This window comes from Eubalaena glacialis, chromosome 4, assembly GCF_028564815.1.
Source record: "Eubalaena glacialis isolate mEubGla1 chromosome 4, mEubGla1.1.hap2.+ XY, whole genome shotgun sequence".
Taxonomy (NCBI): Eukaryota; Metazoa; Chordata; class Mammalia; order Artiodactyla; family Balaenidae; genus Eubalaena; species Eubalaena glacialis.
The window spans coordinates 185,110,825-185,131,321 of NC_083719.1; the positions used below are offsets into that span (position 1 = coordinate 185,110,825).

The following is a 20,497-nucleotide window of genomic DNA, read 5'->3' on the forward strand; positions in this document are numbered from 1 at the left end:
TTTTAATACATTTATTTATTTTTGGCCGCGTTGGGTCTTTGTTGCTGCGCACGGGCTTTCTCTAGTTGCGGCGAGTGGGGGCTACTCTTGCGGTGTGTGGGCTTCTCATTGCAGTGGCTTCTCTTGTTGTGGAGCACAGGCTCTAGGCACGCGGGCTTCAGTAGTTGTGGCTCACGGGCTCAGTAGTTGTGGCTCGCAGGCTCTAGAGCGCAGGCTCAGTAGTTGTGGCACATGGGCTTAGTTGCTCCGCAACATGTGGGATCTTCCCGGACCAGGGCTCAAACCCGTGTCCCCTGCATTGGCAGGTGGATTCTTAACCACTGTGCCACCAGGGAAGCCCTCCATGTATCTTTTTGAATTAGAGTTTTCATCTTTTCCAGATATATGCCTAAGAGTGGACTCACTGGATCATATGGTAATTCTATTTTTAGTTTTTTAAGGAACCTCCAAACTGTTCTCCATAGTGGCTGCACCAGTTTACATCCCTACCAACAGTGTAGGAGGGTTCCCTTTTCTCCACACCCTCTCCAGCATTTATTTGCAGACTTTTAAAAAAATATTTATTTATTTGGCTGCTTTGGGTCTCAGTTGTGGCACGCAGGATCTTTCGTTGCAGGCTTCTGGTTGGGGCACACAGGCTTAGTTGTCCCGCAGCATGTGGGATACTAGTTCCCCGAACTAAGATCGAACCTGCAACCCCTGCATTGGAAGGTGGATTCTTAACCACTGGACCACCAGGGAAGTCCCTTATTTGTAGACTTTTTCATGATGCTTTGTGCTTTCCAAAGTGGCATGGCTTCCAGGAAATAAGCCATAGGTGGAAAATGTTTGTGCAGAAGTGTGTAGAACATGCCACTACTTGTGTTAAAATATACAAAGCTGCTGTGGACTGAAAGTGTCTCCCTGAAATGTGTATGTTGACACCCTAACCCCCAGTGTGGCTGCATGTGGAGATGGCACCCCCCACAGAAACAATTAAGGTTAAATGAGGTCAGAAGGGTGTGGCCCTGGTCCCCTAGAATTAGCATGTCCTAAGAGTCCCTGGAGAGCTCACTTGCTCACATGTCAAGGGGAGGCCACGTGAGGATGCAGTGAGAAGGGGGCTGTCTGCAGGCCAGGAGGCGGGCCCTCGCCAGGAACTAACCCTGCCAGAACTGAGCTCAGACTTCCAGCCTCCAGAACTGTGAGACATTCATTCTGTAGCTTAAGCTGCCTGGCCTGTGTTTTATTGTGGCAGCCCAAACAGACTAATAAAACAGCTCTTCTTCACAAATAGAACGTTTCTAGAATTTTCCAGAACTTGGCAGGAGTTGGAGGGAACTGCCTGTATGCAGTATATCCTCGTGTACCCGCTCATTTTTGTATCCCCGGTGATGGTTTAACACGTCTACAGGTTCTGATGTTCCTCCTTCAAGACACAGAGCCTAATTCTCCCGAATAAGATGTGGAGCAGGAGACGGCCTGAGAGTCCTGAGTAGGTCATAAAAGGCACAGAGGCTCTTCCCTGCCTGCTCTCGGGCTGCTGTGTAGTAAAGAGGCTCAAGCAGCGTCTGGGAGGCCCACGTGGGGAGGAGCCACGTGAGGGGGCCTCCTGGAAGCCCCGACTCCCCACCCCACCCCGGTACCACCCTTCATCATGCAGCCGATGCCTCTACTGCAACCTCATGAGGGACCCTCAGCCAAGAAACCCCCAGAAAGATCACTCCCAAATTCTCACTGAGAGATAATGTTTGTCTTGAGCCACCAGGTCAAGGGTAACTTGTTAAGGCAGCGATCAATAAAAACCCCGTGCAGGTATTATCCACTAAACATCTGAAGTAATCAAACCATGTCTGCCAGCCACTGGGAAACTGCAGATTTGCAGTTTTGGAGTTGAAAGGCTCCCCGGGTCATCTGGGCCCCTGGGCCTGCAGTCAAGATAACCAAGCCCCAGCATGAGCACGTGCAGGCCAGCAGGTTTCAGAGTGAGGTTTAATGCCGTGTGTGTTCACACACCAAAGCTATTTCCACCAACACAGGAAACCTAACTCGCGCCGTGTATTTCCTCGAGGTCAATCCCAAGAGCCTGGGCCGTTCCAGATGCAGATGGAAGGGGGCAGCACCACCAGACACCTGGAGGGGGAACGAAGCAGGGTGAGCAGCAGATGCTGAGCGCCCAGTAAGAGCACAGATGCTGCAGACAGGCTCTAACACCAGATCTGGCTGTGCCCCTTAGGAGTCTGTGAAATGGGGATGCACCTGCACTGTGGGCTGTCAGGTGGGCAGCACAGCGCCGGGCTCGTCAGTGCTCACAGCAGCCCGCCCAGGGAGGCCAGCCTCCACTTTCCTGTCTGTAAAACGGGGCATCCCTCCGTCCCACCCAGGGTGCAGGCTCAGCCTCCAGGACTGAGCCCCGAGGGGCAGCGCCCACTCCCCAGCCCCACAAACCGAGGCTGCTGGCTGGCAGCTCTGCGCCACCAGGCAGGAGGCTAGTGCAGGGCTCCGCCCTCAGGCAGGGTTCTCCAGGTGAGCCCCCAACACCTGCCGGCCCAGCCCTGGACCTGCGGGGAACGCTGCTCCTCTGCTGCTCAGGAATCCCGGGCTACACCAGCCGACAGCTGCTGAAACTTACCGGAGGGGTCCGAGGGGGATGGGTTTAATTAATCGTCCTTCTTGAACTTGCCGTTGATGTAGGGCACCCAGTCCAGAATCAGCCGCCAGTCAGTGGCCCACACCAGCCCCACGGCTCCCACGGTGCCCCACATGCCCACTGTGGGTAACCTGCAAGAACGGGGGTCAGGCCTCACCCTCCCGGTAGCGTGGCCGGATCCCCCCCCCATCCCAAGCTGCCGTTTATCAGGTGCCCCCACCCCCCAACGCACCTGGCCCTGCCCAGTGTGTGGACACATCCTGCTGATGACCCTGAGGGCAGGCACCAGGCAGGTGACCCTGAGGCAACTCCACTCCCATCTGCTTTCATATTAGAATATGCATGAGGGTTTTTTTTTTTGTTTTTTTAGTAAATTTATTTATTTATTTTTGGCTGCGCTGGGTCTTCGTTGCTGCATGCGGGCTTTCTCTAGTTGCGGTGCGCGGGCTTCTCATTGCAGTGGCTTCTCCTGTTGCGGAGCATGGGCTGTGAGCGGAGCGTGCTGGCTTCAGTAGTTGTATCACGCGGGCTCTAGAGCGCAGGCTCAGTAGTTGTGGTGCACGGGCTTCGTTGCTCCGTGGCATGTGGGATCTTCCCGGACCAGGGCTCGAACCTGTGTCCCCTGCACAGGCAGACTCTTAACCACTGCGCCACCAGGGAAGTCCCTGCTTAAGGTTTTATTTGAGGAATTCCACTAAAAAGAGAAAAAGCCCAAGCTTGTAAAGCATAAGGATATCTAAACTTTGCAGGTCGGCACGTTAAGGTGATTTGCAGCAGCTCGATCCCTGAGACAGCCGATGGACTGAGGGAGATGTGAGTTATCAGGGTCCCTGTCTCACAGATGAGACCAAGGCACAGAGAGGGCAAACCATGCCCCCGAGACACACAGCCCACCGGGTGCACAGCCAAGGCAGGGACTCCAAGACCACCACACTCCACATTTACGTCCAGTGATGGGCAGGGTCCAGGATGGCCCGAACAGTCCCACCTCCTGGTGTTCACACCCCTGTACAGCCCCTCCGCTTGAGGTCGGCAGGATCCAGTCACTCGCCTCTGATGAATCAAATACGAGAGATGATGGGCTGTCACTTCTTTTGTTTTGGTTTGGTTTTCTTTGGCCGCGCCACATGGCTTGCGGGATCTTAGTTACCCGACCAGGGATTGAACCCGGGCCCCGGTGGCGCCGAGTCCTAACCACTGGACCGCGAGGGAATGTCACTTCTGAGATGGGCTTTTAGAGACTGGCTAGGTCAGGGCGTGCTCATTTGCTCTTACGCTCTCTGCGGGGAGCCAGCTTCTAGTTTGTGAGCTGCCCTGTAGAGGTGTCCCTGTGGCAGAGGACTGAGGGTGGCCCCCTGCTGCAACCACAGGTGTGACCTGGAAACCTCCAGTAAAGCCTTCAGATGAGACACTGATCAGGGGACTCAGCTGTGTTCCAATTCCTGACCCACAGAAACTGATAATGAATGTCTGCAAAGCTGCTGCATTTGGTAGGCTCTTCGTTACGCAGCGACAGAGAACTCTCACAGGCTCCATCGCTGATCTGTGCAGGGGCAGAATTTGTACATGGGGGCCCACTTCACCGGATCGCCGTAACCCATGGGCCTGGGGTGTTGGGGTGGAGAGATGGAAGCAGCAACACCCCCTTCCCAACCTGCCTCACCAACGACACCCCCTGCTCCCTGGGGAGAGGCCCGTACAACTCAACTTTGCGCTTTGGTGGGGTCCCGGTTACTGCTGCTTTTGGAACAGGCTCTGGGGCAGGTGTCATGAACAGAGAGGGAATCTTTCCTCTCACAGCCCAACAGCTTTGAGGGGTGCTGATGTCAGAGGAGCCTGCCCTCAGGGAGGCCTCCACCGCTGCTCCCCGCCCCCCCCCCCCGGGCAATCATCCTGGCCACTCCCCTTGGGGCCCTATGGAGCTCACAGAGAGGGAGGTGGCCACACACCTGACCTCCACGGGGCACCGAAGGTGATGATGCTGCTGACAATCCCTCGTGGGACTTCGTTACACCTTCACCACCTCTCCTCCCCCTCCTCACAGGAAGACGCCCAGGGCTCGGGGAGGAGTTCAGTGCAGAGTACCCAGCTGGTGAGCGCGGATGCTCCGAGCCTGAGACCCCACAACTCCACAGTGCCTCCTGGGGGTGAGTCCCGCTTCCTGGCCTCCGGAAGCCAGTGTGGGTGGGACAGGACTGCACCCACCCCCTTTATTACTTTACATCATCCTCATGCCATGGATCACATCGGTTTAATTTTTTTCTGGTCCACGACCTAGAGCGTCAGCCAGGAAGGTTCCGTTTATCGCTGTGTCTCTGGCACCCGACTCAGTGGTAGGTGCGAGCACACACCAGGTGCTCAGTGGGTGCTGCTGCCGATTGAACGAAACCCTGGATGAGGGGGTCGCTGGTCTGACCACGCGCAGATGGGAAAGGACCGACAGCGCCCGGGGGCTCGAGCCGCCCGCGGTAGGGGCTGCAGGGGCCGCTGGCGGTCCCACCCGACGCCAGGGACGGCCTTTCCCTGAGCCTGGGTCGCCCCAGCTGTAGAGCGCCACTGTCACTGTCCACCCGAAGGTCCCTGCCGGCGCCACTGTCCAGGGACAGCCCCCACCCGTCACTCTCCCTGCCGGGGCTCAGGGACACGACTGCGGAGTACAGGCCCCCTGTTTCTCAGCGCCTCACGTCGTGGGCTCCCCAATCTCGGCTGCCACGTGGGGTCACCCCCATCCCACCCGCCTCCCACGGGGGTCAGTCAAGGACAGGCGCAGCCGTCGGCTTCACAACAACGTCAAACAAAAGCAAAGCCAGGAGCGCACAGGGTCAGTTTCCAGGCCCCAGGAGCTGAGCCGGAGGTGCTGGGCGCGGACTGGGTGGGCACCATCGCGGCCCCCAGGCAGAGCGACTCAGGGTCGGGGGCCAGCCACGCGCGGGACAGACCGCGCCGCCGCTCTGTGCCTCAATTTCCCCATTTGAGACCTGGGAGGACAAGGGGTCCGGGGGCGGTAGCCGCATCCTCACCAGTTTCTGGCCAGGTGGCGGTAGCGCGGGCCCAGGAACCTTTCCAACATAGCGGCGCCGTCCCAGCTCAGGGTGACCCTGGCTCCGCCGGCTCGGGCGCACTGCGCAGGCGCGGCCGCCGCAGCGCGCAGGCCCACAGAGAGGCCCCGCCCCGCCCCGGCCTAGCCCGGGCGGGCTGCCGCGCGAGATCCGGGGACCGCCACTGCGCGCTCAGACTCGGAAGATATTTGCACTCACTTCCGGGGTGGGTCTGAAGAACGCAGACTAGAGCGGGCGGGTCCGGGAGGCGGGGCTTTCTGACCACGTGACGTGGGGACGCGGGGTCTGCCTCTCCGCTCTGGCGGTCAGAGTGGCCCCAAGCTGCGTAACTTCCAGCTACTAAGTGTGGCCCGCGACATTTGACTGGTGAGTTTGTGTCCTTATTACGTGCCAGAACTTTATTTACAGTTAAAGAAACAGGCCAAACGGGAAAGGGTTAAGCCCAGAGTCGCACAGAGGGGAAAGGTGGGATTTGAACTCCCTTTTGGAGGAATTAGGCGTTGTCACTGGACTCGCTGTGTGTGGGACCTTGGCCAGATGACAGCGCTTCCCCGAGCCTCGGTTTGCTGGCATTTTGTTGTCTGTTGCTCGGAGGCTCGGTGGGAAATTGTACGTTTCGATTGGGAGTAATTCCTCATTCCGGCAGCAGAGGGAGGCCTGGTTCCTCGTGCTGTCAACATTCAGGATACCACCTGTTAGCTGACGGACCCAGGACAGGTGGGTCCTCCTCCCTCTGCTTTCCGCCGCCCCAGGCTCGCTCGGGCTCGCCTTCTCCTTTCACCGCCTCCGGGGTCCCAGCGTCGAATGCAGGCTTGGAGATGCGGACTGGACACCGTGGCGTTTGTCTGCCCAGCCCAGCCCATCCTGCTGGGATCGGCCCCTCGGCACCCTCCAAGACTGCGGTTCCCAGGGGGCTGCAGGTTCTCACCTAGCCCTGGCCTCCGACCAGGGGGTTGGTTGGAGACCACGGTCTGGGCAGGAGGGGTGCTCTTTGCTATTGAGTTGGACATTGTTTCTCCGCCTTTCTAGTTGCCCTGGGATTTTTGAGCTTGGGATCAGAGAGGACCTGAATTAAGTCTCTGTCCTCGACGGAAACTTAAAAAGTGGGATGTAGGGGCCACCCTGGAGATTGTAGAATCTGAGACAGAGATTAGAGATCATGAGACAGAGAATAGACCTGCGTGAAAAGATGAGCAGAGGTGGGCATAGAGGCCTTGGGGCTGCAGGTCCTGGATCCAGCAGTTTCTGAAGCTCTGCCGATTGCTCCTTCTGCTTAATGCACTTCAGCTCACGAGGAAGAATGCTTTTCGTTTCCAGTGATAAACGAAGAACAAAAACTGGCTTAAGAGAACAGAAGGAAGTTCTATGGCATGTTAGATGGCTTCAGGCACAGCTGCATCCAGGAGTCCAGCAATATCATTATGAATCTTCTCTCTATCTCTCAGCTCTTCTTTCCTCTGTGTTGCCCTTACTCTCTGGTGAACTCTGAGCAGAGGCACCCAGAAACTCTTGGTTGACATTCCAGCAACCCTTGCAGGAAGATGGCACCTCTTTCCCAATAATCACAGAAAATGCCCCTAAGCTGGTTCTCATTCACGTGCTGTGGAAACAGGGCAGAGTTGGCCCCTCTCATTTGAGGATGTGGGCTGAAATTGGAGGAGGATCCCCAAAAGAGAATACCAGGATTCTGTGACCAGAAGAGATGGTGGATAAGCAAGAACGGTTGGCCCCCCTCGCACCCTGCTGGCCCTCTGCCCTGGCCTCCTGGGTTCCATGCAGGATCCCTATCTGGCCCTCAGGAAACGGAACGACTTTTCTTCTTTTCATTAATGTGAAATTCACATAACATACAATTAACCATTGTAAAGTGTAGAATTCATTGGTCTTTAGTACGTTCACAAGGTTGTGCGACCACCACCTCCATCTAATTCCAGAACATTCCATTACCCCAATAGAAGCCCCGTCCTCATCAGCAGTCACCCCACCCCCACCCCCTTCCCAGCCCTTGACAACCAGGAACCCACTCTCTGTGTCTGTGGATCTGCTTGTTCTGGACGTTTCCCATCAATGGAATCACACACTGTGTGTCCTTCTGTGTCTGGTTTCTCTCACTGAGCATCGTGTTCTCAGGGTCCATCCACGTTGTAGCGAGCGTCAGGGCTTCACCACTTTTCATGGCTGAGTGATGTTCCCGTGTGTGGAGGGACCACATGGTGTTTATCCATTCATCTGTTGGATTCTTTTCTTTTACAATTTTTACAACTTTACTGATGTATACTTGACCTACAAAAATGCACGTATTTAAAACATACAACTTGGTATTTTGACATATGTACACACCCATGAAACCATCACACTGTGGAGATAATGAACACCTCCCCCTCGTCCCCTGGAAGTTTCCTCCTGCCCCTTTGGGACCCCACCCACTCCCCCCTCCAGCCCCTACAACCACGCTACTGTGAATTAGTCTGCATTTTCTAGACTTTTCTACCGAGAATCATAGAGTATGTTCTCTTTGGTGTCTGGCTTTGTCCACGCAGCGTAGCTATTTTGAATCATCCAAGCCATTGTTTCTGTCAGCGGTTCAGTCTTTCTACTGCTGAGTCATGGTCCATGGAGTGGGTGGACCCTTGTGTTTACCCACTGACCTGTTGAAGGACATTTGGGTTGTTTCCACGTTTTGGCGATGGGAAAGGAATCTGCAATGAGCAGTTGCATCCAGGTCTTTGTGTGGACGTGTGTCTTTGTGTCTCTTGGGTGGATGACTGTGGTGGACTGGCTGCTAGCTGACTTGTAGGGGAGGCTTATGTTTAACTGTAGAAGAAACTGCCAAACGCTTTTATTATTATTGAGGTGTAATTGACATGTAACATGTTAGTTTCAGGTGCACCGCGGAAGTCTTTTCCGAAGTCCTTGTATCCCTTTGTGTTCCCACCAGCCAGGTATGAAGAGTCCCTGTTGCATTTGGATGTTTTGCCGTTTTAAAAAAGGGCACAGATACTATTAATTTCCCGTGACTGCGTGACAAATGACCACAAGCTGGGTGGCTTAAAGCAACAGGGGTTTATCCTCTTCCAGTTCTGGAGACCATATGTCTGAGATCAAGGTGTCACAGGGCTGTGGTCCCTCCGGAGGCTCCAAGGGAGGGTCCTTTCTGCCTCTTCCAGCTTCTGGACCCCGCCACCCCGCCCCACCCCCGGCATCCCTTGGATTGTGGCTGCCTCCCTCCAGCCTCTGTTGTCACGTGGCTTCTCCTCTGTGTCTCTTGTCTTCTGTCTCTTATAAGGACACTTGTCATTGATTTGGGGTCACCCTAATCCAGGACGATCTTGAGATCCTTAACTTGATTATATCTGCAAAGACCCTTTTTCAAAATAGGGTGCCCTTCACAGGTCAGGACGTGGGCGTTTCTTTTGTGGCTCCCATCACCCTGCTGCAGCCCGGCACCGTCTGTCTCAGTCAGGCATGTCCCTTCCCTCCCTGGCCTGCGGGTGTCAGGGCTGCTCCAGGACTGGGCTCTGCGTGTTCTCTGTCAGCCCTGGAGGGCCCGGTGGGCATCCAGCAGATGGGGAGCTGCAGGCTTTGAAAGGCTTGGACTCAGGAACACACCTGCGACACCACTGGCGCTGTCAAGCCGCACACACATCCACCGCCCCAGTTTCCCTGTGCCCAACCCCCTGCCACCAGATTTCTCTGACCTGAGTCAAGCAGATGCTCCTTCCAGAAATTTCCATGGAGCCGACCCCTGCTGGGACAGAGGCAGCACCTCCCTGGATAAGGATTTTGGCACCTTTAAGATATTTTAAGACACTTTTATTGAGGTATAATCCACACACCATACAATTCACCCATTCAATGTGCATCATTCAGTGGGTTTTGGTGTATTACATTATTTATTTTTTAATATTTATTTTATTTTTTAAAAATATTTATTTATTTGGCCGCGCCAGGTCTTAGTTGCGGCATGCGGGATCTAGTTCCCTAACCAGGGATAGAACCTGGGCCCCCTGCATTGGGATCCAATAAAGATGTTAAAATAAATACGTACATACCTACTAACTCAGGGAGTGGCCTTCCGCCAGGAGCCAGTCAGCTTCCACATCCCGGGAGCCCTTATTCCAAGTGCAGGTCCCTGGCTTTGCCCGAGGAACTTTGCTTCTAGAACAAGGAATCACCGTGGCCACCTTTCCCAGTGTCTGCGGCCTTGCTCACCACCACCCCATCAAACCCCGGTTGAGGGCTGAACTGTGTCCTCCCAAGAGGACATGTTCAAGTCTTGACCGCCCCCCACCCCTGCTACAGCCTGTGAACAGGACCTTATTTGGAAATAAGGTCTTTGCAGATGTGATTGGTTAAGATGAGGTCATGCTAGAGATTTTGCAGCCCTAAGGCAATGACAGGTGTGTGTGTAGGAGGGACACCTGGACACAAGACACACGGGGAGAGGCCACCTTAAGATGGAAGTGGAGATCAGGGTGATGCGGCTGCAAACCGAGGCACACCTGAGGCCCCCAGAGGCTGGAAGAAGCAGGAAGGACTCTCCTGGGGGGGGGGGTGTCAGGAGGGAGCACGGCCCTACCACACCTGGACCTGGGACATCTGGCCTCCAGAATGTGTGAGAACAGATTCCTATGGTTTCCAAGCCCCCCGCCCGCCCGCCGAGCTGTTTTCGCTGTCCAGGAGCTGTTTTCGCTGTCCAGGAGATGCGCAGTGTGGATTAAGCCCACACCCCCCCAGGCCATCCTTGGTGGGATGTACTTGGGCCACCTAGTGAGCGCCTACGCCGACACCGACACCGGGGGCACCACCTTCCCAACCCCTCTTTTCATCTGTAAGCACACAGCAGCTGAAAGATCCAGGGACAGCAGAGTATTGTCATAAAATGTCACATTTATTGCTACAGTGCTGTTATGTACAGGTCTCCAAATCGACTTTAAAGAGGATCGTTATTAAAAAATCCCAAAGAATTCAGCCAGCTGTGTTGACACTTATATAAAATTATTCTACTTAAAAAAATTTTTTTTGTTTTTTAAAAGATCAGTTATCCTGAGGCACTCAGAGCACAATTTTCCCCGTAATTGTGGTTCTTCCCCTCCCCCAAGGCTACTTTTTCCCGTGCTGGGTTAATCTCATTATATATATATAAAATATATAAAACTTAAATTATATATGTAATACACAGTTCAAAAGTTTGCGGGCCTCGGGGGGCCGCAGAGGCTCCTCGGCCCCTGCCCATCTGGGTCTGTGGGTTAGGCCCGAGGCAGAGGGAAACTGAGGCAGGTTCCCCAAAGAGAGACAAGACCCACAGACCAGGGGAGTCACCAAGGAGAGTCCCCTGATCGGTCTCAGGGGCAGACCCCAGGGGATCCCAGGGACCTGGAGGTGGCCCCGGCCCCAAGCTGGGATGTCCCGCTCGTGCTGGCCTTGGGGTTCCCTCAAGCTTCCCGTGGGGCACCCGGCCCCCAGCCGTGGGGAGTTCCAGTCTTGAGGAGTCAGGCCGCCCCGGTGCTCGGGGACTGAGGGTGGGGTTTTGGGGGCGACACCTGGGATGCTGGTAGGGTGGGGTGCGCGCAGCCAGCCTGGGGGTACGTAAGGCCTCTATGCAGGGGGTAAAGGGAGGGCAGGTGAGACCCCAGCAGGCCTGACCCCACGCCCAGGTGACACGTAGGGTGACCAACCGCCCTGGACTTTGTTTATAAACCTGGGACAGCCCAGGCCGAGTGGGTTCCCCTGAACACACGGGAGAGAGGGCTACTTGGGGAGGCCTGGGAGCTGGCGCCCAGGGCCTGAGGGCGGCTCACCCTCCTGGTTTGCAACCGGGTGTCAACCCTATCACACAGCCTGGGGGCCTTTCCGGGCAGGGGGATCCTGTAACTTCCCCAGTCCACGTCAGGACGGCCACTTGGGGAGCAGAGGGTTTCTGTGCCCGAGTTCAGAGAATGAAGGACGGGGTGTTTAGGGAGGCCCCCCAGCACCATGCTCAGCAACGCAGGCCCCGGGCCCAGGAATGCTGGTCCTCACCAAGTCCCGTCTGAGAGAGGTCCCAGGGCTTGGAGGGATGTGGGGCTGGCAGGCCGCAGGCAGGGGCCTGGGGGACCAGAGCCGCTTGCAGGGAGGAACCTCGGCTGTGTGACAGGGGAGTGTCCCTGCCTCCTTGGAGGTGCCCCAGCAGGGTGTCCCCCTTCTGAGGGAGGGGAGCGGATCGGGCAGGGGAGGCCCCCACCAGGCAAGGGCCCACCCACTACTTCACAGGGAGCAAAACCACAAGAGCAAGCCCCCCATGCTAGAACCTGAACTGGACGGCACCTGCCACCCCTGGTCCAGTGGCTCCCCGGGCGGGGAGGGGGACCTCACCTCAAGTTTACACGGGGTCTTTTTAAAGTTTTTTGGCCACCCCACGTGGTACGTGGGACTGACCAGGGATTGAACTCGTGCCCCCTGCATTGGGAGCTCAGAGTCTTAACCACTGGACCACCAGGGAAGTCCTGGGGTCTTTTTAATACAACTTTTAATAACCTTGTTGATCATGAAATGCAATGCTCATTTCTAGAAACAGCAGCAAAAATAGCAAGAGACACGAGACTTTTATACAAAAAAATTTGTTGCTTAGAAAACATACGCAAAAAAAGCTAAAAAAAAAAAGAGACCAAAAGCATCATTCTAATTTTCTTCTACATTATAAAAAAAAAAAAAAAAAAAAAACTCTCATAACTAAGGTTCCTTTTATTTTCCTTAAAAAAAAAACAAAAAAACCTCTCAGGCGTAGGCACAAGTTGCTGGTTGGTGGCTGCCGACCAAGCTGGCTCCGCACACCAGTTCCCTCCTGTGAACGGTATGTTTGAGTCTTCACGTTTTATACTTAAGGCATTCATTTTCTTGTCTGACAACGTGTATATACCAAAAACAAAACCAATGCTCCTTGCCGCCCAGGCCTGGGCAGCAGGGCCGAGACGCAGTTTCAGGATCCATCAGGCCAGAGACCTGGCGGTGGTGTTGCCTCCGGAGCCCCCAGGGCGGTGTTGGCTCAAGGCTGACCACGGGCTGCGTGGGGTGGGGACCAGGCGCCTGGCGTGACTGTCCCAGGTTAGACCAAGGTGGCGTCACTCGTCGGGGCGGCGTTCCTGTCACATGTGCCCGGCAGGGTTGTGGGCCTCGCCCAGGCCGGGGTGGGCGGCCGACAGCACCATCTGGGCGTCTCCGACCACGCCGGACACCTTCTCCTCTTCTCGGCGCTTCAAGCAGGCCGCTTTGGGGTTCAGGTTACGCTCTGGGGGGAGGGGGAGAGCACTGTGGGAGAGGGTCCCCGGGGGAGGAAGAACACGGGGGGCCCCGCGCGGCTGCTCCATCTCTCGACCTGTCCCCGTCCCCTAGAAGGCCATGCGGGCCGGGGGTCTACAGAGCAGGATGAGCGTCGGGGGGCGCCGGCGGCTCAGGTCCCCCGTGGGCAGGAGGGCGGGGCGGGGCCGGCCCGAGCGCCTACCTCGCACCTGCTGCTCCAGGCCCAGGATGACCTGCACGGCCTGCTGCAGGATGAGCAGCTTGGTCTGCGCCTTGTCCGACTTGAGGTGCAGCTGGCACATGCGCCCCAGCTCCCGGAAGGCCTCGTTAATGTCCCGCACGCGCACCCGCTCCCGCGCGTTATTGGCCATGCGCCTCTCCCGGTCCCTCAGGTCTTTCTCCTCCAGGGACAGCACGTCCTCCGTACTGCTGGGTCACAGCACCGGGGCCCCGTTAGTCCCGGGCAGGAGTCGTGGGGAGGGCACCCGCTGGCTGCGAGTGCGCATGCCGTGTGCCTGGCAGGAGGCGGGGCCTTGACCCACACCCGCGCGTCTGCGGGGAGCTGGGCGCAGCCCTTGCCCCCGCCCGCTCGCCGTGCCCAGGACTGGCCAGGAAGCAGGGAGGCCCCATGCCCGCCCCCTCCCCAACCCCGAGATGACGACCTTCCCCGTTCAGAGCAGCTGCTTGCTGGGTGAAGGAGAGCTGGGCCTGGGGCTCCCACAGCTCGGGACACTGAGTCTACAGGAGCAAACCAGCTCACAGCCTGGAGACCCCTCATGCCTGGGCACCACAGGACTGCACCTGCCCCACGTTGGACCCTGGCTGCCTGAGAGCTGGGCCTGGAGTGGCCGCCCTGAGCCCTGCCCGCAGGCCCCTGGGGCCTAGCACTCGTGCTGTAACCGCTGGGCGGCTGGCACGGTATTGAGTCCCCCCAACGAGTCTGGAACAGGGGCTCAGAGAGCTGACCACGGGGTCCACACCCCAGTTCAGGCCCCCCAGGGGCGCAGCGTGAGGCTCTGCACGAGCAACCTCTCCGTCTGCCTGTTTCCCTGGGAGCCCGTCCTGCCCGCCCACCCTGCCCTCGGGCCTGAGCGACCCCTGCGGGCGGCGGCGGCGGCCGGAGCTCAGGACAAGCGTGCAGACCAAACTGACAGTCAGGCCTCGGGGCCCCTTTCTTCCCTCAAGTCCCGACGGGGGCCGTGGGGGATGAAAGGCCCGGGTCGCAGCCCTGCCGTTTCAGCGCTCGGGCGCAAGTGCGAGGTAAGGAGGGCAGCCGGTGGGAGTGAGGAGGTGGGCGGCCAGGGTGGGGGAGCACGGGGGGCAGAGAGCAGAGAGGCGGGCGGACGCGGCGTGACGCCCACGCCGCCGTGGAGACGCGGAAACCCCAGAGCTCAGGGGACAGTGGGCAGCAGGCCAGGGCCCTAGCTCCGGTCCAAGCGACAGCGCTGCAGGAGAGAAAGGGTTAACGGGGCAGCGGGGGTAGGGTGGGGGGCGTTAAGGAATCAGCTGGAGGGAGACACACAGCCTCCCTGACCCTCACTCAGCCTTGGGGGTGAGGGGTGAACCCCACCTGCACGTGGGGACCGATGGGCTCAGGCGCCCCACGAAGTGTCTGCTGAGAGCGAGAGTGACAGTGACAGTCTCTGGGAGCCAGGGGACACGAGTCCCTGCCAGCCGGGCTCTGGGCTTCCTCAGAAAGAAGGGCTGAGCAGGTGGGGTCTGAGGACACAGTTCTGTGCCAAAGTGCCCAGGGCTACAGGGCTAGGAGTCCAGAGTCTGTTCCTCTCACTTCAGAGAGAACAATGGGATGGGACTTCCCTGGCGGTCCAGTGATTAAGACTTCCCCCTCTTATATTGCAAAGGGTGCGGGTTCAATCCCTGGTTGGGTAACTAGAATCCCGCCTGCCAACGCAGCGCGGCCAAAAAAAACCACTAGAGGAAGCAATGGGGCCTGGCCAGGCAGAGGGCCCACGGTCAGGAGGGAGATGGTCACTGAGGAGGGAACGGTCACTGCAGAGGATGGTCACGGGGGGGGGGGATAGTCACAGCAGGGAAACGGTAAACGGTCACTGAAGGGGGGCTGGTCGCTATAGGAGGCGGAAAGTCAGCAGGGAGAAGTCACTGCAGGGGTGATGTCACTGCAGGGAAAAGGTCACAGGGGGAGGAAGAAAGGTCACAGCGGGGGATGTCACGCACGGGAGGTGGGCTCCAGGAAGGGAAAAGGGGAGAGCGAGGGCAGCAGTGGGGGAGGGGAGCGGCGCCCCCACTGACCTCGCACCTGCTGCTCCAGGTTCAGGATGACCGACACGGCCTGGTGCAGGATGAGCAGTTTGGTCTGGGGCTTCTCACTGTTGAGGTGCAGCTGGCACATGCGCCCCAGCTCCTTAAAAGCCTCATTGATGTCTCGGACCCGCAGCCGCTCCCGCGCGTTATTGGCCACCCGGCGCTCCTTCTCCCGCTCAGCCTTCTGCTCTGGGGGGAGAAGGTCGTCCTCGTCCTCGTCCGGGCTACGGGGCCAGGGGCCAGAGGGAGACAGTGAGGCGGAGCCGGGCAAGGGCCTGCCGCGGCCTCGGGAGCCGGCGCCCCGAGCGTGTGCGCGGGCGCCCTGACGGGCCCCGTGCGCATGTGCGTGCGCCCTGGGGGGGGGGGGGGGGGGCGTGCGTGCGCGTGCGCAGCCGGCCTGTGGGGTTGGTGGGGGGCGGCACCTGGTCCGGGCACGCGGGGCCTTGAGGTCCTTCTTCTCGTCCTCGGCAGTGTCGGCCGCCACGTTCTCTTCGTCCTCCTGCTCCTCCCGCTTGATGTCGCCGGGCCCCGGGGCGGCGCCGCGCCCGAGATCTGCAACGGGCCGGAGTCAGGGGCCTGCGTTCGCAACGGCAAGCCACCCAGAAGCCCACCAAGAGCGGGACACCGGCCTCACGCCACACGCGGGCACCCGTTCCAGACCCCGCGGACCGAAAGGCCTTCAGAAGAAAGTGCACCGAAATGTCGTGGCCACTCAGGGGCGGAAAACTTTCCTAAAACGCTAAGGAGCTGTCCTCAAAAGAAACATAAATCGATAAACTTGAAAATATCAAAATTGAGAACTTCTCATCACCAAGAAAATAAGCGGCTGCGCCACTGGACAGAAGACGCTGTCACGTACAAGCCAACAAAGGGCAAGTCCCCACGATCCGAAAGAACTGCTACAAGTCAGTGCAGACGTGATGGAGAAGGCTGAGGGGAGCAGGGAGGGCCCCCGGGAGCCTGCAATCTGCATCATCGCTTCAGGAAATGCAGAAATGCTGCGGGTCTGAGTATGGCTTGTGGGGGTGACCGCTTTGGAAAGCACTTTTTCCGCCTTATCTGGAAAAGTCAGGCACGTGTGTGCCCAGCAACCCTCCAACCCAGAATCACAGCCGCCACCAGGAGACACGCTCGGAAGGTTCGGGAAAGCACCCACGCGTGGGCCCAGGGTGGGGCGGGACCTAGTGTCCCGTGAGGCCAGGGCTAGTCCTTGCATGGCAGCTGAGCGAGCAGTCGGGTGGGAAAGCCACCCAGTAGGACGACGACTCACAAAACCCCCAGGCCACATAAAGAGACCTGTGGCCGAGGGCACACAGCTGCTTGAAACCGCCACGTGGCCTGGGCTCTCCCACAGCTGAACCGCAGGACTGGGGCAGTGCTTAAGAGACCAGCTTGGGGGCTCCCTCAGCACTGCTGCCACCAGGCCAGGGTGTCCTGGGCCCTACGGGGGCTGAGCGGCATCCCTGCCCCTGTAACAGCCGAAGATGTCCCCAGACGCCACCCAGGTGTGGAGTGACAAAATCTAGACACCCAGGAAGCACGAGTCAAGAGTCAGGCTGGTTCTGGGGCTGCAGGGTCCTCAGGCGGGCATGAGGGTTGTGTGGTGGGTTCAGGGGGCCTTGTCAAATGCGCGCAGCATGTGGCACAGCGTATTTTTCACCAGGTCGATGGGGGCAGGGTGGGTGGAGTCCTGGATCCTCTCCAGTCCTTGGTCTCACCAGCGACCCTGGGACAGGTCCCTGTGAGACCCAGGGCCCCAAACCCCAGTGGGCATGCGCAAGCCTGCCACCGTTACTCCCTTCTGTGGATAACCTCGTGCCAAGTGACTTCGCCCCCTCTCGCTACTGATTTCTCTGCTTCCCTGGACAGTTAACACCCCAGAACTCCAACGCCGCCCCACTTGCCCTGACGGGGCCCTCAACGCAGCATCCGACATACTGCACCCTCCTTCGGGCCCCTCAGCACCCGCCCCCCCCGATCTGCCCGGGACCCTGGCCCCGCCTGAGACCCTGCCCCACCTGGGACCTACCCAGGCTCCCCACCATCAACTCCACCGTGTGCCAAGGACCCTGAGACCTCACCTACAGACCAGAACCATACCACCTCCTCCACATCTGCAAATCCTTCAAAGCACCTGGAAATCGCCCACCACTGCCCCTCTTCGGCCCCTCGCAGGCCGGTCCACAGCATCCACCCACACCATTCCTCCTGGACCAGCAGTCCCCTCTGCCCTGTTTCCCACTTCCAACCCAAGCCCCCCCTCACCCAAGTCTGTCCTTCCAGCAGCAGCCACCAGAGGGCATCTATGAGCACCTGAGCAAGGCCCCGCCCCTCTTCTGCCCACAGCCCTCCAGGGCCCTCACCTCCCTGGGGTAAAAGCCCAAGTCCTTCCCAAGGCCCTGCACGACCTGCCCCGTCCCCTCCCCCATCCCTTCCCAGCCCTGCCCTCCTCCCTCTCTCCCCCTCGCTCACTCTGCTCCAGACACACGGGCCTCCTCGCTGTTCCTCCAACACACAAGGCACAGCTCTGCCCCAGGGCCTTTGCACGCGCACACCTCCCCACACACACAACTTTCTCCTCAGCACTCATCCTGACACGCTCACTTCACCTTCCAGTTTCCACACAAGTCACCCCCTTTCTCTGCCCGATCTGTTTTGTTCCCTGGTGCCGAGAAAAGTGCCAGACGCACAATGGACGCTAAACATATGCCTTTTGGGACTCTCCCAATTGACCGGGTGAACAGAGAGGTAGCAACCCACCCCAGAAGCAGCAGGGCCCTTCCCACCCCTGTGGGATCCTGGCACCAGGCCAGGTAGGGCTTTGGTGATGTGGCAGGGGGCATTCCCCCCCGCCCCCCGCACCGGTGCCCAGTTAGTTCCCCTGGACCTCAGTTTCCTCAACTGGAGATGGGGGTGGACAGTCCTGAGCCCACAGGCCGCCGGGAAGGTTGGTGGGTGGCTCTCAGTCCCCATTTTCCAGAGGAGAAATGTGGCTCCAAGGAGGAGTGGCGCCCACTGGCGGGCCCACGGCACGAGCCACCCTGGGGTGCAGCCACCCCTGCGCAGGGGACGTCACGGGGACTTACCGCTGTAGGAGTCAGGCGGCCGGGAGAGGTCGGGGAGGGCCACGTGGTTGTGCACGAGGCCGCCGCTGCTGGAGAGGCCGTCCTCCGAGTGGCTGCCGCCCACCTGTGGACGAGGGGGGTCATCAGTGCTGGCCTGGCCCCGGCCGCCCCCCCCAGCCTGCCCTTGCCCAGCACTCACCAGGCCAGCGTGCCGCCCACCCAGTGGCATGACAGCGCCAGCAAAGCCCGAGGCCAGCGCCCCGTGGCCGGGCAGCAGTCCGTGCACGTCCCCCGCTGTGCCCACAGCGTGGCTGCGGAGAACGTGGATGGCCTCGTCCAGGTGGTCCTCCATCTTGCTCTGCTGTGGGGTGGAAAGGGGTGAGGTGCCTGGGCCGCCGGGACCCCATACAGCTGCCAACAGCCTAGCTGCCCGTCGCGGGCCACAGGCCACGGCCACAGCTTTGGCCACCCACCAGCTTTGGATCCTATTCCCAACAAATTAGCTGACAAGTTTAACCCGGTCAAAGGGCACCTGTCCTATCGCACGTTCTGCTGTTTCCACAACACCTGAGACCTCTTACAGGATGTGGCTTCGTGGCCATGGCAGACATGCAAAGCCACCCCCGACCCCAAATGGGTGTCCGTGTGCGTTCACAAGCACCTCTGCTCCCCACGCTCCCATGAGGGTGCACCCTCCCCGGCCCCCAGGACACTCACCAGGCCGTGGAGACCCCCATCATAGCTGGGCGATAAGGCACCGGGGGCTCCTGCTCGAGGCCACTGCGACGTCCCTGGAAGGGGCAGATGCGTGTAAGTGGGCGGGAGGGGGGGGGAAGCGGTGTCTGTGCAGCCTGACCCAGGGAGAGAGAAAGGCTGGGCTGGGAGTCTGCGGCTGTGATGCCCAGACTGGCCACACAGGGGCTCCCACGCCCACAGGGCAGTCTAAGGGCCCCACATCTGAATCTCAACCCAGCTGGCCCGAGAGCTCTGCCAGGCTGGGGTGTGAACCCAGTGGGCAGGTCACGTCTTTGAGCCTCAGTTTCTCCAACTGCAAAACCTACGGGGCAGGTGGCTCCTCCCAGTCCTGCCCCACCGGAGCCCCAGAGGCACCGTGCAGGCCTGTGCGCCCTCCGGAGACCTGTGGCCCTCACTTCTCCGCGGCCCCTGGCTGAGCCCCGGCGCACCCTCTTAGGGACAGGGGACCCGGCCCCCTTAGCAAAGCCGAACATGAAGCATACAGTAGGTGCCGAACAGCTTTTGGGGTGAATAAACGCCAACATGCCCACGTCCTGGAGTCCAGGCGGGAGCCTCGGGCCAGCTGCTCTGCCTCTTGGGCATCCCAGGCCCCCGCTGGATCCCATCTGCCCCTCATGCTCACAATGCATAGCCTGCTGCGTCGCGCCGCCTGACCTTTGCCTCTGCTGTGACCTAGGAGCATTGGCTTGGAAGCCCCCCATCCTCTAGGGAGCCCTCCTCGACGGCCATGGGAACGTGAGCTCTGAGGCATGTGGTCTGTCCAGCTCCCCGCCCACCCGGGGCTACAGTCAGCAGACCCAGTCCCCTCCCCCAGCACGCTGCACAGACCTGCCAGGCCCTGTGGGGAGCCCACGGGGGTGGAGGGGCTGGATGAGAAGTTATTGCTTGACTGGTCTGGGGAGTAGATCTGTGACGGGGACAGGGAGAGAGAAAGGGCCACCACGTGGCCGGTCAGGAGTCAGCCTCCTGGGTCACCGACCCAGCCACCCACCATATGCCGAGTCTCACCGAGGCCAGCGCCTTCCCAAGGGCATCCCCAGAGCTGCCAGCTGTGGTTCCACGGGAGCCTGTGGGTGGAGAGAGGTGAGGCCCAGCCTCTGGGATGCAGCAGCCCCAGCACCTGGGCCGGGCTTACTCGCCCCGGCCGACGGGGAGCTCCCTTCTGCACGCAGCTGCCTGCACGGATGCCGCAGCCTGGCCCTGGGCAGCCCCGGTCTCAGTCGGGCGTCTCCTGACACCTCACCACGTGCCTCCACAGTGCTCTGGGGACAGGCAGGCTGCAGGGCTCGGGGTGAGCAGCCCCCTCGCTGCGCCTCTGTTTCCCCAAATGAACAGTGGAACCTACTCATCGAGGAGCCACTCTGAAACACCTGAGGGGGCCCGAGGAGCCCGAGCCAGGCGAGGGGGATGCGGTTAATGATGATACC

At 59.2% G+C, this 20,497-nt stretch overlaps 2 protein-coding genes and 1 long non-coding RNA gene across 14 annotated transcripts in view; all 3 read right to left on the reverse strand.

Moving 5' to 3' along the window:
* Positions 1-1,957: 1,957 nt before the first annotated feature.
* Positions 1,958-5,760, reverse strand: LOC133091467 (cytochrome b-c1 complex subunit 10). Its single transcript, XM_061190815.1, has 3 exons — positions 5,650-5,760; positions 2,612-2,760; positions 1,958-2,112 (listed from the first exon to the last, which is right to left on the reverse strand). The coding sequence occupies exons 1-2, from the start codon at positions 5,697-5,699 to the stop codon at positions 2,640-2,642; spliced, it is 171 nt and encodes a 56-aa protein (XP_061046798.1). The 5' UTR covers positions 5,700-5,760; the 3' UTR covers positions 1,958-2,112; positions 2,612-2,639.
* Positions 3,292-5,643, reverse strand: LOC133091470 (uncharacterized). Its single transcript, XR_009700885.1, has 2 exons — positions 4,579-5,643; positions 3,292-4,172 (listed from the first exon to the last, which is right to left on the reverse strand). It is a non-coding gene; the product is annotated as an uncharacterized LOC133091470 (long non-coding RNA).
* Positions 5,761-10,578: 4,818 nt separating the features above from the next.
* The window catches only part of TCF3 (transcription factor 3), a 35,898-nt gene continuing 25,979 nt past the window's right edge, over positions 10,579-20,497 (reverse strand). For 2 of the 12 annotated variants that reach the window (XM_061190754.1, XM_061190755.1), the window contains exons 12-19: positions 20,079-20,137; positions 19,899-19,977; positions 19,032-19,105; positions 18,514-18,675; positions 18,336-18,438; positions 15,672-15,801; positions 15,238-15,473; positions 10,579-12,955 (exon numbers count right to left, since the gene is read on the reverse strand). In XM_061190754.1, coding sequence (XP_061046737.1) covers positions 12,813-12,955; positions 15,238-15,473; positions 15,672-15,801; positions 18,336-18,438; positions 18,514-18,675; positions 19,032-19,105; positions 19,899-19,977; positions 20,079-20,137 — 986 coding nt within the window. In that variant the 3' untranslated portion in view covers positions 10,579-12,812. Of the gene's footprint in view, positions 12,956-13,168; positions 13,396-15,237; positions 15,474-15,671; positions 15,802-18,335; positions 18,439-18,513; positions 18,676-19,031; positions 19,106-19,898; positions 19,978-20,078; positions 20,138-20,497 lie in introns of those variants that run through there. The other 10 variants (XM_061190756.1, XM_061190758.1, XM_061190757.1 and 7 more) reach the window with 10 other exon arrangements.

What these genes read in the sequence shown, in the direction of transcription:
- LOC133091467 (XM_061190815.1), bottom strand. Translation starts at nt 5,699, where the DNA reads ATGTTGGAAAGGTTCCTGGGCCCGCGCTACCGCCACCTGGCCAGAAAC. An exon ending in CGCCACCTGGCCAGAAACTG is followed by an intron (nt 2,761 to 5,649) that starts GTGAGGATGCGG and finishes CCGTTCTTGCAG; the next exon opens with GTTACCCACAGTGGGCATGT.